General features: G+C 41.0%; 1 protein-coding gene across 1 annotated transcript; it reads right to left on the bottom strand.

Moving 5' to 3' along the window:
• Positions 1 to 684: 684 nt before the first annotated feature.
• LOC121980320 (peroxidase P7-like) lies at positions 685 to 1,984 on the bottom strand. Its single transcript, XM_042532311.1, has 3 exons — positions 1,670 to 1,984; positions 1,411 to 1,602; positions 685 to 1,351 (listed from the first exon to the last, which is right to left on the bottom strand). The coding sequence occupies exons 1-3, from the start codon at positions 1,874 to 1,876 to the stop codon at positions 800 to 802; spliced, it is 951 nt and encodes a 316-aa protein (XP_042388245.1). The 5' UTR covers positions 1,877 to 1,984; the 3' UTR covers positions 685 to 799.
• Positions 1,985 to 15,840: the final 13,856 nt, after the last annotated feature.

Here is a 15,840-nt window from a genome sequence, read left to right as displayed (position 1 = left end):
CCTTTCTTCCATCAAAAAGTTCTTACTTTTTCTTAGTTTGAGGGTCGGCTTCCCTGCATGTTCCCAAGGGAATAATTGAGATGATTCTAAATATATTATCTTGATTTACGACAAAGCATTCCATTTGGATGATGCGCCCTTTATTCCTCCATGTTATTAGTATAAAGTTTGATTCCTTTCAGTCATTTTCTGTTACATGAACAAGAGCAAGTCGAAGCGTAACAATCCAACTTTCATAAAAAACAACCAACTTTTGCTTACTTCAAGTTAACTCTTGATCCCTTGATTTCTTGCTGTAAATTATTTCTTTACTTCCCCCAATGTTTTCTCGTAAATGTGTGTTAAGCTACTTCAATTAAGCACGACTAATTAGCAACTAATCAATAATTAGTTTCATGGTCTCTTTCCATAAAATTCAAAAACATTGACCCCTTTAGAGCTTTTTACTTATTGCTCCTGGATAATGGTACAACAGCGACATAATGTTTCTTAATTTTTAAGGCATCGATAATTTTTTTTTAATGGATGGTTCATCCAGAATGCTAAACAAATAGACCATTAGTTACAAACGGCTTCTCAACTTATTCGGGTAGAATAATGGAAACTAAAAAAAATCTGACCCCTTGCAACGCTGTCATACGTGTACATAGATCAGGTCTGTTTCATTCGATACCCGGAAGAAGAGACCGAAGACCACAAATTATTGATTTAATTATACAAAATTAAATTATTGTTCCCCTACTTCCACAAATCCGAATTCCAATAAACATCGCAAAATCTCATCTGGAGACCCAATCAATCAGTTCCACCTCCTGCAATTCGTCCTGATCTCCCCGACGGAACCCGTGAGCGGGCTCATGTCCCCCATCTTGACCATGGCGGTGGCGAAGTCATCGAAGAAGGCTGTCTGGTTGGCGCTGTAGAGCGACACCAAGTAGTCGTACTGGCCGCCGTTGAAAAGCTGCTGGTCGGAGTGCAGCAGCCCCTTGCGCGCCACCAGGTTCTTGTAGTAATCGTTGTCGAAGACCATTGGCGTCTGCACGTCCAGCGGAGCCGTTATGGAGTCTCCGCCAGAAGCCGGGCAGGCCAGCTGTCGGACCCCGGCGAACCCCGGGTCGACGTCGGTGTCGTTGTAGATGTGCTGCCGGAAGTTGGCGCAGCGCGCCTGTCCGATGGTGTGTGCGCCGGAGAGCGCGATCGTGTCCCACGCCGCCAGCCCCTTCGCCCCGAAGGACGACACCATGGTCGACAGGCTGGCGCCCGGCGGCGGCAAATTGGCCACCGCCTCTCTCTGGCTCGCCGTCCGGGAGTCCCGCCGGCCCAGGTACACCGCCCAGTATGGACCTCCAAGCTGCAACTCAAATTAGAATCTAATTAAACATTCGTGCGACGAACTCACCAATCACTCACCGCGGCAACGCTGTCCCTAGCTGCGAGGGCGAGGATGTCGGCGCAAGACACAGTTTGCCTACACTTTGCTTCGACGCTGGATTTGATGGCGTCGATGACCTGGAAGCCGCGGAGGGAGTTCATGTTGGGGGCGGCGTTCTTCTCCCCGGCGAAGGTCGCGGTGTCGTCGAGCAGCACCGATGCGTCGCAGCCCTGAATCCATTAATTAGTTCCAGGATTTCGATCAACAAAGCGAACGGCGATTGTGGGAGAACTGTACATTTACGAAGCAATCGTGGAAGAAGAGACGAAGAAGAGCGGCTCCCAATGTTGGATCCTGCGAGAGTGCCTGGTCAATGATACGGCGGACGAGAGGCTGCAGGCCGGGGCAAGTGGTGGAGTAGTATTTGTGGGAGAGTTGGGCGCCGGCGGTGGAGGCGATTACCAGAAGGAACAAGGCGACGGCGGCAGTGCCCACTGACGGCATGGTTGTGAAGTGTCTTGACAGTGACTGGACCAGTGGGTTTAGCTTGCTTTATATGTAGTTTTGTGGTAATAATGCACGAGATAGAACAGCTCAAAGGGGTTCCGATATGAAAGAAATGGGCACGGCTACCTAACGCCATGTGAGGACGACAACTAGATAGATCTAGCCGATTATTTTACATCTTTGAAGGACCGATTTGGTCAAATTAGTTCACTAATTACGCAAGGATTTCGTAGACGCGTTTGACTGTGAGGATCGTCCCGACGGACGACGATGATGATAGATGCTCAGTAGTAATTGAAGGATGGCTACTGGCTACAATTTCGATTTGCCGATAGACGTCGTCGCTTAATTTACCTGCTTCGTACGAAGAACTGATTGTGTCTGGGGAGAGATTGGAACACGCTGCAGCATAACTCCAAATGGGAAGAACTAGATAAATCGAAAGAGTTTACAAAACTCTGCAGAATTTTTTGTTCTGGTTACAAAACTCCAAATGGGAATTTTATAGCATTGGAAGAGTTTACATCAGTTTGTCTGTTCTGGTTAGCTTCATCAAAATTATTTTGGGGGAAAAGGGAAAGGTTGTGCTGAAGCAAATGATCGATCAAATCGACTAAAGGTTTCAAGAGGTCATTCAAATTCTGATCAGGAAGTTTCAGTTTGCCTTCCAACATTAAAAAGATGGAAAGTTTATTAAGAAGAAACAAGCTGCAATGACTAAAACTGATTTTGGAAAAGCAATTGATAAGATTTCTTACTATATGGCTTTCCTTCAAGATGATACTGTCGATCGATTTTAATGGGTGAAATGATCAACCAAAAGATCATCAGAGGAAAGCACATTATTGCTATTAGACCTAATCAAAGATGGTCTCTTATTTAGGAGGACCTATTTAATATTCTAGAGGTCTTTCATTAATATTCGAATTGCAAACTTCTCGCTAGATAGATGACTAAATGATTACTGTACTAAAAATAGACTCAGTTTATTAAGAAACAACTTATATCAGAATTAGTCCATTGAGCAGGGTGTTCGTCTTTCACTACTGAAATTTTCAGTTACAGTTGAATTAAATGTAGTTCATTCAGAAGATAAGAAAATGCTGCCTGCAAAAGTTCTAAAATCAGTTTGTTGCAAGATGACATTGAAAATATGCTGAAGGTGGTCTTGAGATGGCAGTTTCTCAACCAAGTCAGAATGTCAATTTCACATATCTGCTGCTTACATCAATGCGGATAGGAAGCACATCCGATTTACTTTTGCAACAAGAAGATTAAAGTCCCAGTACTGGCTGATCTAACTAGGTAGAACAACACTAAAGTAGTGTAGTTGAAAAAGATAGGTATCTCCTTTAACAAAGAAGAGGAGACCAATTCATATCTTTTCGTACAATATTCTAACGATTATCTTATGAATTATCGAGAAAGGAAGACTGAGGGGAAAAACAAGTGGAGGATCCTCCTAAAACGAAGAGAAATATATCACTCTCTGAGTTTTATCATAATAAGAAATTTTATTATGAATAGAGGATAATTCCTCAACACTTAAAATGAAGAAAAATATAATCTAAGATTCAAATAAAGGAAAGAAATTACAATTAACAAATCTCAAATCTAATATTGTAAATAAAGGGAATAGATCTTTTACCAAAAAGGAAAGAAATTACAATTAACATATCTTAATTCCAATTTTATATAAAAAAATAGATCTTTTATCCAAAAAGGAAAATTCATAACTAAATGATCATAACTCAAAATAGGTCCAAGATCAAGACAAATCCTCTCCTATAAATACCAAGAATACCAAAATTACCTTAAATACCCTAAAAATGAAAATTACTAAAAATAACAAAAAAAGTTCTAAAAAGGGTTTAAACGATGGAATTTGAGGCCAAAATTCAATTTTACGAGTAACAAACATAGGTTTTCAAATTCTACAAGTTTGGCAACTAACGGAACCTGATTTCCAGTCTCAAATTAAAAGTTGTGTCCTTTTAAAGTTTCAAGGGGCATATTGGACTTTATCATGGGTTGGGCCTGCATAAGTTTCCTTAAAAAGAAATTGCCCTCAAGTTTAAATTAGATTCATCAACATTCGTTGAATAAGAAGTTAAGAGCTTCACATTGAAGATATCCGAAGTCTTCAAATGATTAGAAGGCCAACTTGTAGGCATTATCGTTAATCTTCTCTAGTATCTCACATTGTCCGATTTTCTAATCCTTTAGCTTATTATACTCTCTAATAAGGAAAATGATCATGAGTCAATACAGCTGACAAAATCTCTAATATCATAAAGTACTTGTTGACGATGACTATCGACTCGAGCCTTACACTTGGTATTGCTTTCCATAATTACAGTTTCACCTGCTCATGAATACCTCGAAGATGCTCTTCCATCTCATCCGCTTAAGGACTAATTCACCCTACACATGGAATAAGGGTTAAGTCTAGAACCCCCAATGGATTTCGTCCATAGATAATTTCAAAAGGACTTAATCCTGTGGTCCTATTTCTCGATCTGTTGTAGGTAAACTTTGCTTGTGGTAGCGCCAAGTCCCAATACTTTGGTTTAGTTCCTGTGAGACATCTCAAAAGATTGCCTAGACTCCGATTCACCACCTCGATTTATCCATCTGTTTGAGGGTAGTAAGCATTGCTAAAGTTCAACTACGTGCCCAATGATTCCCATAAGCTTTTCTAGAAGTAACTGATGAACTTGGTATCTTGATCTAAAGTCATCGACTGAGGAACACCATGTAAACGCACGATCTCCTTGAAATAAAAATGGGGATTTTAGGCAGCATCCATAGTCTTCCTGCAAGCTACGAAATATGTCATCTTTGAGAACCTGCCAACCACAACAAGAATTAAATCTGAGGTTCATTGGGGAGTGTGGCAATCCCAATACTAAATCCATGCTGACATCGAACCAAGGAACTTAAGAACGGGTAGGGGAGTGTACAAGTCTGCATTTGTGAGAACCCCCTTAGACCACTGGCATATAGAATATCGATCAACAAAGTGAGCCACATCGCTGGTCAACTTGGGCCAATAGAAATTGACAGAGATGAGAGTCAAAGTCTTATCACGTCCGAAGTGACCCTTTTTATGAAGCTCGGTTATAATCTACTGTCTTAGAGAGTAGTCTGGAATGTACAACTGCAACTCACTAAACAGAGAACCATTATGTAAAATAAAATAATGTTGGTGACTATCATGTATCTCCTAGAATATCCTTCCAAATGATGGGTCAGCTGCATACATATATGGAAAAATCTCAAATCCTGCAACACTGGTACTCATGGTGATAAGTAATGAAGAATGTCGACTCAGGGCATATGCGACACGGTTTAGACTTCCAACTTGGTGGCTTAGTGTAAAGGTAAACTCTTGTAAGTAAGCTACCCACTTGGCATGCTGATTGCTCATCTTGTGTTGACCATTGATATACTTTAATGCTTCATGATCAATAAACAAAATGAACTCCTTTTTTATTAGGTAGTGTCATCAATGCTTTAAGGACTGCACAATGGCATATAACTCCAAGTCGTAAGTAGAATAATTTTTCTTAGACTTGTAGAGCGTCTTGCTAAAGAAAGAAGAATGTCGTCAAAGTACACCACCATAAAGGGCCACAAGATCTAATACATAAACCTCATGAAGGTGCTGGGTGCATTAGACAGTCCAAAAAGTGTGATGCCCATGTTGCATCTTGAATGTCATATTCCATTTATCCCCAAGCCTTATTCTGATATGGTGGTATCCCCTTTTAAGGTCAATTTCTAAGGAAATCTTAGAACCAAATAACTGATCCAACATGTCATCCAAGAGGGGAATTGAAAACCATGCTTCATTGTAATCTTGTTGATGTCTCTACTATTAACACACATACACCATGAGTCATCCTTCTTCGACATTAGTAGGGAAGGAACTGCACAGGGGCTCATGCTCTCTCGGATGTATCCTTTTTCCGATAACTCCACCACCTGATGCTGCAATTCTTTAGCTTCCTTAGGCCTAAGGCAATAAGCTTGCCAATTAGGCAAATTTGACCCCGAAATAAGGTCAATCTGATGCTGGATATCTTGCATAGCCAGTAGCCCGAAAGGAAAATCCTCTTATATCATCTCATCAAAATTTACTAGCAGCAGCTATACTTTTGTAAGTGTAGGACCATTGTGGCCGGCTTAAAAGGGGGTTGGATATCCTGCAAAAATAAAAAGAAAGACAACCCTTCTTGAACTCTTTAAGCTAACCCTTGCATAATGAACAGAGCAAATAAATAAAACATTAAAAGATGAGGCACAAGATATTTACTTGGTTACAACCGATGTGGTTGTTAATCCAAGGAAGATTAAGCACTAAAACTCCTTCAGGCGGAGAAGCCTCTTACAGCATTGAAGCACAGAAAATAGAAGCTGAACTACAACTAGAAGTGCACAAGCATTGGAATTACAAGTAATGCGTTCGTTGTGAAGCTTCTGGACCAAGGCTATATTTATAGCTTGGTCGGGGCGCCCCGAAGGGGTTCCGGGCGCTCTAGGAGGGATAAAATTTATCCCCCAATGATCAGATCGAGTCAAATCTCGATCCTGGTCAAAAGTCGGGTCCAGGCTCCCGGAATGGTTCCGGGCGCCTGGAATGGTTCCGAGCGCCCCGGAATGCTCTGGGCGCCCAGAATGGTTCCGGGCGCCCCGGAGTAAAAAGCCAACAGCAGTTGACTTTTTGTCTGGGACTTCTTCTCTGGTTCAGTCTCGCCTCGGTTCGGGTTTTCTGCTCCGGATCCGCTCACTTGGGTGATCTCTGTCATTCGGAATAGAGCTCACCCGAACCCAACTTCCGGTCTTCTCGAGCAGTCTTCCGCTCCGGCTTCTCGTCCCTCGGAATCGTCGCGTGCTTCCTTCTCATCCACCAGCGTACTCATCCGCAGTCTTCATCCCTCGGTCGCACCCCGTGCCGACCTTCTCGCTAGCTGCGTCTCTTGCTCCTGAGTAATCTTCCGCTCCGGCTTCTCGTCCCTCGGAACCACCGCACGCTTCCTTCTCGTCCACCGGTGTACTCTTCCGCAGCGCCTCGTCCCTCGGACGCACCGCGTGCCGTCCTTCTCGCTAGCTACGTCTTCCGCTCGAGTACCTGTGCTCTTAAGCTCCTGCACACTTAGACACAAGATTAGAAACACACAGGACCTAACTTAACTCATTGTTCACACCAAAACAACCTTGGGGTTCCAACAATCTCCTCCTTTTTGATGTGATCAACCCAAATTAAGCTAGGGTCAAAAATAGACATAAAAATGAAATAATTTATGTTAGGACCTTGACGTCCGCTAGAAGGGGGGTGAATAGCGTCTCACCCAAAACTTTACTTCCTATAATGTTAGTGCACAGCGGAATACAAAAACAAACTAACAAAAACGAAAGTTAACCTAAAAACAATAAGGAAGAAGACAACAAACCAAACACAAACCCTAACACAAGGCGTTTACGTGGTTTGGAGATAACTTGCTCCTACTCCACGGCGTGTCCGTAAGGTGGACGATCCCTCAATCCGTCGGTGGATTAGTCCCCGGCAAACTCCGGCTAGCTCAACCTCCTTGTGGGGGGATAAACCTCACCACAACTCCAACCAAGATCTCTTGGACACAAGGGAAACCTTGAGCACTTAGTGACTACTAATTAGGCTTTAACCAAATCTAATTTCGTCACCTTGGCCGGCCATACCAAGCTCCTTCTTATAGAGCTTGGAACAAATCAGAACCTGATTTGCCCGTTACCAGTCGACTGGTCCTTGCACCAGTCGACTGGTGCCAACCCAACGGCATGCCAACGACTATCTACCAGTCGACTGGTCTCACGACCAGTACGCTACAGTAGCTACTACAGTGCCTCTACAGTAAATCCCTAAAACTAGGATTTTACTCCGAGTACAATCTCTCATGCACTCGTACCCTCACCCTTATGACTCATTTGACGCTTTCTTTGCAGCTTTGACCTCTTGCATTCAAGCCTACTTCCTTTGGCTCTCGTCCCTCGGATGCATCCAAGCCCGCGGCTCGTCCCCAATGCCATCCTTCGCGTATGCCTCGAAGTCGCTTCCCTCGGCCCTTGTCCTCGCTGCCTTGTCCACGGTCCCTCGGATGCTCCATCCTTCACCGGATCCGAAGTCGTCAACCTGAGTCACATGTGTCACCTGCAGTCCTGCACAACTCAAGTACACATATCAAATAACGAGGGTAATCCTAACTTAAACCATTTGCCCAAACACCAAAACACATGGTCCCGCGGACCATTGGGATTGCTCCAACAATTTATATTGCAATAACATGCGACAAGATAGAAAAAATTAAATTTCAAAAATTCTAATTTTCAATTTCTACCTCCCTAGACTTATACTTTTTCTTCTCCCCCTTTGATCACATAAAGAATTAGGGTTGCAGGAAAAATCTAAGGGTTGACACTTAGAAAAAAAATTGTGGAAATCTATTTCAATGATTTTCTAGAAAACATTTCTAAGTCAAGGAAAATTTCTAAGTTAAAAATAACTTTTTGGAAGATTTCTAAGTTTTTTGTTCATCAAAATTAAGAACTTTGAAAACTTTATACAAGAAAATTTAAGAAAATTGATAACATATTTTTAAAAAATTCTATGCATTTATTTATTTATTTTATTCTAATATTTTTATCAAAAAGTTTTAAATTTCCATTTTAATTTATCATAACTTTTTAAATCACACTTTTTCATATTTAAAACAACCAATATTAAACATGCAAAAAATTATATCATGTTAATTTCTATTATTAGTTTGTCGAAATTCTTTAATCGACAAGCTATTTCTTTTAACTTAATAGTTTGTATTATATTTTGAATTTCACAAAAATATTTTGATAAGAAGAGTTCTAACTTGATAAAGTTTTTCGACAACATTTCTAATTCGCAAAATTCGTTCGACAAAATATTTTGTAATTTGTAAAAATATTTTGACAACATAAATTTTAATTTACAACAATCTGTTGATAATTGATTTTCTAGTCTGAAAAACTCTTTCGATAATCTCTCTAATTTGCAAAATTCGTTCGAGAAAATATTTCATAATTTGCAAAATTTATTCGATAGAAAATTTTTTAATCCGAAAAACTCTTTCGATGATTCAATTTTTAATTCGCAAAATTCTTTCGGCATCATTTTGATTGATTTAATCAATTGTTCAGAAGGTAGAGGTCATACCTTACTTACCTCGTCGGCCGTTGGTTCTTCCCCTGTCGAATTGCTTTCTTCCGAAGATTCTCCCCCTTCATCGATGCTCAGTGAAGAAGGGTTTTCTGTGTCCTCGAGATGTGCTTCGACTGTTGGGGATGTTGCGGCACTTATCTCGGTTTCGGACTCTTCAGATGACGGATCGGTGTTGGATTTAGCCTCAACTTGTTCTTCGTAGAGTCTCAAGAACTTTTCCCAAAGTTCTTTCGTGCTTTTGTATTCTCCGACTCTGTCAAAATCTTCATGTGGTATTGCGCTCAGAATGTGAAATTCTGCTCGAGCGTTTGCCATAGACTCGTCACGTTGCTTCTTGGTCCAGAGGCGTATGTCGATTTTTCTCCGTTCGTGTTCTTCAGTGCTTCATAACCAAATTTCATTATTGAAAAATACCAGAATCAGAGTTTAGATATACCTCTATTTGTTGCTTCCATAAAGAGAGCTCCCCCTCGAATGTTGGTGGGTAGTCACTAGCTCCGGCCATCGTTTTGTTGTTTCATACGACGGTTAGTCCTTCTGAGGCGTCTCAGCTCTGATACCACTTGTAGGACTGTTGCGGCTGGCTTAAAAGGGGGTTGGATATCCTGCAAAAATAAAAAAAAAGACAATCCTTCTCGAACTCTTTAAGCTAACACTTGCATAATGAAAAGAGCAAATAAATAAAAGATTAAAAGATGAGGCACAAGATATTTACTTGGTTACAACCGATGTGGTTGTTAATCCAAGGAAGATTAAGCACTAAAACTCCTTCAGGCGGAGAAGCCTCTTACAGCGTTGAAGCACAGAAAACAGAAGCTCAACTACAACTAGAAGTGTACAAGCGTTGGAATTACAAGTAATGAGTTCGTTGTGAAGCTTCTGGACTAAGGCTATTTTTATAGCCTTGGTCAGGGTGCCCCGAAGGGGTTTCGGGCGCCCTAGGGGGGATAAACTTTATGCCCCAACGATCAGATCGAGTCAAATCTCGATCATAGTCAAAAGTCGGGTCCGGGCGCCCGGAAGCATTCCGGGCGCCCGGAGCATCCCCGGAATGCTCCAGGCGCCCGAAATGGTTCCGGGCGCCTTGGAGCAAAAAGTCAACAGTAGTTGACTTTTTATCCGGGACCTCTTCTCTGGTTCAGTCCCGCCTCGATCCGGGTCTTGTGTTCCGGATCAGCTTGCTTGGGTGATCTCTGCCGTCCGGAATAGGGCTCACCTAAACCCAACTTCCGGTCTTCCGAGCAGCCTTCCGCTCCGGCTTCTCGTCCCTCGGAATCACCGCATGCTTCTTTCTCATCCACCAGCATACTCATCCGCAATCTTCATCCCTCGGAATCGCCGCACGCTTCTTTCTCGTCCGTCGGTGTACTCTTCTGCAGCGCCTCATCCCTCGGACGCACCGCGTGTTGTCCTTCTCGCTAGCTGCATCTTCCGCTCGAGTACCTGTGCTCGTAAGCTCCTGCACACTTAGACACAAGGTTAGAAACACAAAGGACCTAACTTAACTCGTTGATCACACCAAAACAACCTTGGGGTTCCAATAGTAAGTAGTGTGAAAAATATTGATTTTCAACCAATCATCCCCCAAATCACCTTTGGAAGTCAGCAGGCTCTTACGAATGACCAAAGTCTCATGGCCATCACCATAAATCATTTTGTTAGATGCATCATACATCATATTACCAATTTCTATTGTATCTTCTATCACATCTTTCTTGATCAGCAAGTTTTTGTCCTTCAGATCAATAGAAGAGGGCTTCTTGTAGGGGTGTAAATGAACCAAGCCACTCATGAGTTATTTGAAGCTCGATTCGATAAAAGCTCATTCGAGCTCGTTTAATGAGGCTTGTTAAGAAAAACAAATCAAGCTCAAGCTTTATAATACTCGGCTCGTTAGCTCGTAAACACGTTCGTTAAGCTCATAAATCAACTTTTAAATAAAAAAATAATAGTTTTGATATTGAATTTATAGATTTTACACTCTACTTATGAAAAATATAGATAAATATATTAAATTTATTTATTAGAATAAAATTATAAAATTTAATAAGAATATTATAATTTTCTCTAAATATATAATTTAGTTTTTAATGAATATTTAAATTTATAATTTATATTTATTAAGCTCGTTTAGGCTCAATAAAAGCTTGAATAAGCTCGTGAACCATGAATATATTCGTTAAATAAAGCTCGAGCTTGGCTCGATTATAAACGAGCCAAATCAGGCATTCAAGAGTTCGGCTCGTCTCGATTACACCCCTAGCTTCTTGCATTGGTGTGTCATATGTCCCTGTTCACCACATTGATAATATTTGATAGGAGTCTTATATTGGACCGCGTTGGTCGGCTAGAAGGGGGGTTGAATAGCCCTGCAAAAATTAAAAGCACAACCCTTCTTATACTTTTAAAATAACACTTGCATAAATTTAATAAAGAACGAAACTGAAAAGAAGAGGATCACAGACTTGACTTGGTTACAACAGGGGAGATTGTTAATCCAAGGAATGAATCACACTAGTATCTCCTTCAGGCGGAGAAGCCTCTCACAACAATGATGTACAAGAAATGAGAAGCTAAACTAGACAAGAGAAGCGCACAAGTGCAGAATTGTTAATTCTTGAATGAATGAAAAGTTTCTGGACCAAGGCTGTATTTATAGCCTTGGTCGGGGCACCTGGAGAGTTCCAAACACCTGGAAGGGGATAAAACTTCATCCCCTTCGCAACGGATCACGGTCAAATGTGATATGGTGAACTGTCATATTCCGAGCGCCCGGAAGGGTTCCGGGCGCCCGGACCCTTAAAGTCAACTTTGTTGACTTTTTGCGATCCGGGCTCTCTGCTCCGGTTCTGCTAGCCTCGGTCCAGATCTTCCGCTCCGCTCAGTTGGGTGATTTTGGCCAACCAAAATAAGGCTCACCCGAACCCGTTTTGGTCTTCTCGAGTAACCTTCCGCTGCGCCTCCTTCTCGTCTGCCCGCGTACTCTTCCACAGCACCTTGTACCTTAGACGCATCGAGCTCGTCGACTCTCTCCCGTGTCGTCCTCTCGCTAGCTGCGTCTTTTGCTCAACTCCCTGTGCTCCTAAGCTCCTGCATACTTAGACACAAGGTTAAAATACCACAAGACCTAACTTAACTTGTTGATCACATCAAAACAACCATGGGTTGGAATCTCCCCTTTTTTGATATGAACAACCCAAATTAAGCTAGGGTAAATAGACATAAAAGTAAAATAGATAATATTGCAATAAAGTATAAAAAATTGTAGTCCACCTCCCCCTAGACTTATACTTTTCCTTCTCCCCCTTTGATCACATAAAAAATTGAGGTACCAAGGGAAAATCTAAGGGTAATAATTTTGAAAATTTTGAAATTTATTTCAATACTTTTTTAAAAAAAATCTAAGTAAAATAATTTTTTTTAAAAAAAATTCTAAGTTAAAAAAAATTCTAAGTTTAGGCACTTTTGCAAGAAAAATATTCTAATATTTTTTTCTAAAAATTGCAAGCATAAATATTTTTGAGAACTTTTCTAAGCAAAAAAAAATTAAAGCAAGAATTTTTTTTTTAAGTTAAAAATTCTACAGTTAAAAAGAATTTTAAGAAATTTTCAAAGAAAAAAAATGTTTGAAAAACAACTTTTTAAAACATTATTTATTTTCAATTTTAATGTTTTATCAGTAAGTTAATTAAACATTTTATTTCAATATTTTGGTTTTCAAGCAGTGGCAAGACACTAGGCCTTCTTGGTTATTGGAGCAACAACCACTTTCTTAGACAAAGGCTCATAAAGAAATGTTAACATTTAATTTTCTCGCTGAAAGTGCTAAGTCTAATTTAGAGTTTAGTTTAAACAAGACTTTGGAACCCAATATAGGTTCCAGCCAACTGGATTAACTGAGAATTTCTTAGGAACATACTTTTTTGAAATATTCCTAATTTGTCCCTTGTGATATCTAAAATACTAGTTTAGATTAGTGAATTTTCTGAAGCTTGTATTTGATGAACATGTATGTATGATTTTTTAAGTTATATACTTGTCTTTTCAAATTTTCATTTTCTAATTTTAATTTATCTAATTCTTCTAATGGACAAGATTTAACTAGAATTACTTTTAAATTTTTAATCTCTTTTTTAACTTACAGCAATCCTTAGTTAACAATTTAACAAACTTAAATAATTTATCGGGAGGAAGGGATCGTACCTGACTTCCTTGTCGATCTCGTTATCCATGTCTCCCCCTGAAGTGGTGCTTTCTTTCAACGTAGCTCCCCCTTCGTCGATGCTCTCGATGCTCATTTTGGATAAGCTTGAATCGTAGTCCTCGTCTTGATGACTTGCCATTAATGCAAGTCCGGAGAAGCACTCGACTTTCGATTCGGACGACGTATCGTCCCACGTCGCTTTTAATGTCTTGAATTTGTTCGGTTGGACAGGCTTCTTTCCTTTGTCCTTGTTTCTTAGCTTGGGGCAGTTGTCCTTGACGTGCCCTTTTTCGTTGCAGTGGTAGCATCGGATCGTCCTTTTCTTTCTACCCTATGGATGGTTAGTTTTTTTAGATTTACATAATTTCTTAAATCACATTACCATCATTACCATTTCTTCATCGTCGAGAGAGGATTCTGACTTAGGTTCATCTCTCGATGTTTTGAGGGCGACGTTATGCTTTGCCTCCTTCATACCTACACATCTCGATTCATGCACTTCAAATGTGGAAAATAATTCTTCTAAGAAAATAGTTTCTAAGTCCTTAGATATATAAAAAGCATCTACTAGTGATGCCCATTTAGTATTTCTAGGAAATGAATTGAGTGTGTACCTTAGCGAATCTCGGTTACTTACCTTTTCTCCGAGATTCGAAAGTTCGGTAATAAGCTCCTTAATTCTCGAGTGCAGATGCGCAACTATTTCATCTTCTTCAAGTCTCAGGCTGGTGAGCTGCTTGCGAAGTAAATCCCGTCTTGTAAGCTTGGCTTCGGACGTCCCTTTGTGCAGCTCAAGGAACTTTTCCCATAGTTCCTTTGCTGAGTCATAGTAGCATATCCGGTTAACTTCTTATGATGGAAGGATGCTCAGCAGATGAAATTCTGCTTTTTCATTTGCCACGTAGTCGGCCTGCTCCTTTTTCATCCATTGGTATTTTTCTTTACCTTCCGGTACTACAAAACCAAATTCCATAATTAAAAGTAAATCAAAGTTAGTTTTGAAAAATACCTGCATTCACTTTTTCCAGCTGGCGAACTCCCCCTCGAATTCGGTGGATATATACTTGGTCTGGCTATTTGTTCGGTGCTTTGATTGACGGTTAGTCCTCCTAAAGTGTCCTGACTCTGATACCACTTGTTGGACCGCGTTGGCCGGCTAGAAGGGGGGTTGAATAGCCCTGTAAAAATTAAAAGCACAACCCTTCTCGGACTTTTAAAATAACAGTTGTATAAATTTAATAAAGAATGAAACTGAAAAGAAGAGGCTCACAGACTTGACTTGGTTACAACCGGGGAGGTTGTTAATCCAAGGAATGAATTGCACTAGTATCTCTTTCAGGCGGAGAAGCCTCTTACAGCAATTACGTACAATAAATGAGAAGCTAAACTAGACAAGAGAAGCACACAAGTGTAGAATTGCTAATTCTTGAATGAATGAAAAGCTTCCGGACCAAGGCTATATTTATAGCCTTGGTTGGGGCGTCTGGAGGGTTCCAGGCGCCTGAAAGGGAATAAAACTTCATCCCCTTCGCAATGGATCACGACCAAATATAATATGATCAATTGTCGAATTCCAAGCGCCCGGAACGGTTCCGGGAGCCCGTACTGGTCCAGGCACCCAGATTGATTTTGGGCGCCCGAACCCTTAAAGTCAACTTTGTTGACTTTTTGAGATCTGGGCTCTCTGCTCCGGTTTTGCTCACCTCTGTCCAGATCTTTCACTCCGCTTGCTTGGGTGATTTCGGCCAACCGAAATAAGACTCACCCGAACCCAATTTCAGCCTTCTCGAGCAATCTTCCGCTCCAACTTCTCGTCCCTCGGAAACATCGTGAGCCTCCTTCTCGTCCGCCCACGTACTCTTCCGCAGCACCTCATACCTTGGACACACCAAGCCCGTCGGCTCTCTCCCGTACCGTCTTTCTCGTTAGCTGCGTCTTTTGCTCGACTCCCTGTACTCCTAAGCTCCTGCACACTTAGACACAAGGTTAAAACATCTTAGAACCTAACTTAACTTGTTAATCGCATCAAAAAAACCTTGGGGGTTCCAACATCTTAGAGTAAACCTGTGGCGACTACTGCAGTTTCTCTGCGATGGTTGCTACTACTGTGGTGGTTGCTGCTGTGAAGGACAAGAATTTTGAGAATGAGTTGGTCGACTGTTCTAGTCACTTCTCCCCATTGGTTTCCAATTTTGTTGATTTTTAGCCACTAGTGCATGTTGAAAGGTCTCTAACATCATCAAAAATGAATGAAGACTGAGGGCATCTTGTAAGGCCAAATGTAGACCCCCTAAGTATCATGCCACCTTCTGTTCCTCCATCTCAGATAGATCATTTCGATCCACTAGTTGGAAAAACTCATCTGATATTCGTCGACCAATCTTGCACCTTGTCTCAATGAGTGAAGTCGCTGGAACAGAGTATGGGTGTAGACGAAGGGAAATGTTCCTTTATTTTTTTTCATTCATATTCTCCTAGTCAGTTATTTGAGATTTATCTTACTTATCTCAAGAGTGTAGTATATGT

This window comes from Zingiber officinale, chromosome 5A, assembly GCF_018446385.1.
Source record: "Zingiber officinale cultivar Zhangliang chromosome 5A, Zo_v1.1, whole genome shotgun sequence".
Lineage (NCBI taxonomy): Eukaryota > Viridiplantae > Streptophyta > Magnoliopsida > Zingiberales > Zingiberaceae > Zingiber > Zingiber officinale.
The sequence above is the reverse complement of the archived record's forward strand: the minus strand, read 5'-3'. Positions and strand labels throughout refer to the sequence as shown.

Bases quoted from the DNA above. Each gene is read 5' to 3' on its own strand.
- LOC121980320 (XM_042532311.1), bottom strand. From the start codon at position 1,876: ATGCCGTCAGTGGGCACTGCCGCCGTCGCCTTGTTCCTTCTGGTAATC. The intron at 1,603-1,669 runs GTACAGTTCTCC...TAATGGATTCAG, and splicing joins TCCACGATTGCTTCGTAAAT to GGCTGCGACGCATCGGTGCT. The intron at 1,352-1,410 runs GTGAGTGATTGG...TTTGAGTTGCAG, and splicing joins CTAGGGACAGCGTTGCCGCG to CTTGGAGGTCCATACTGGGC.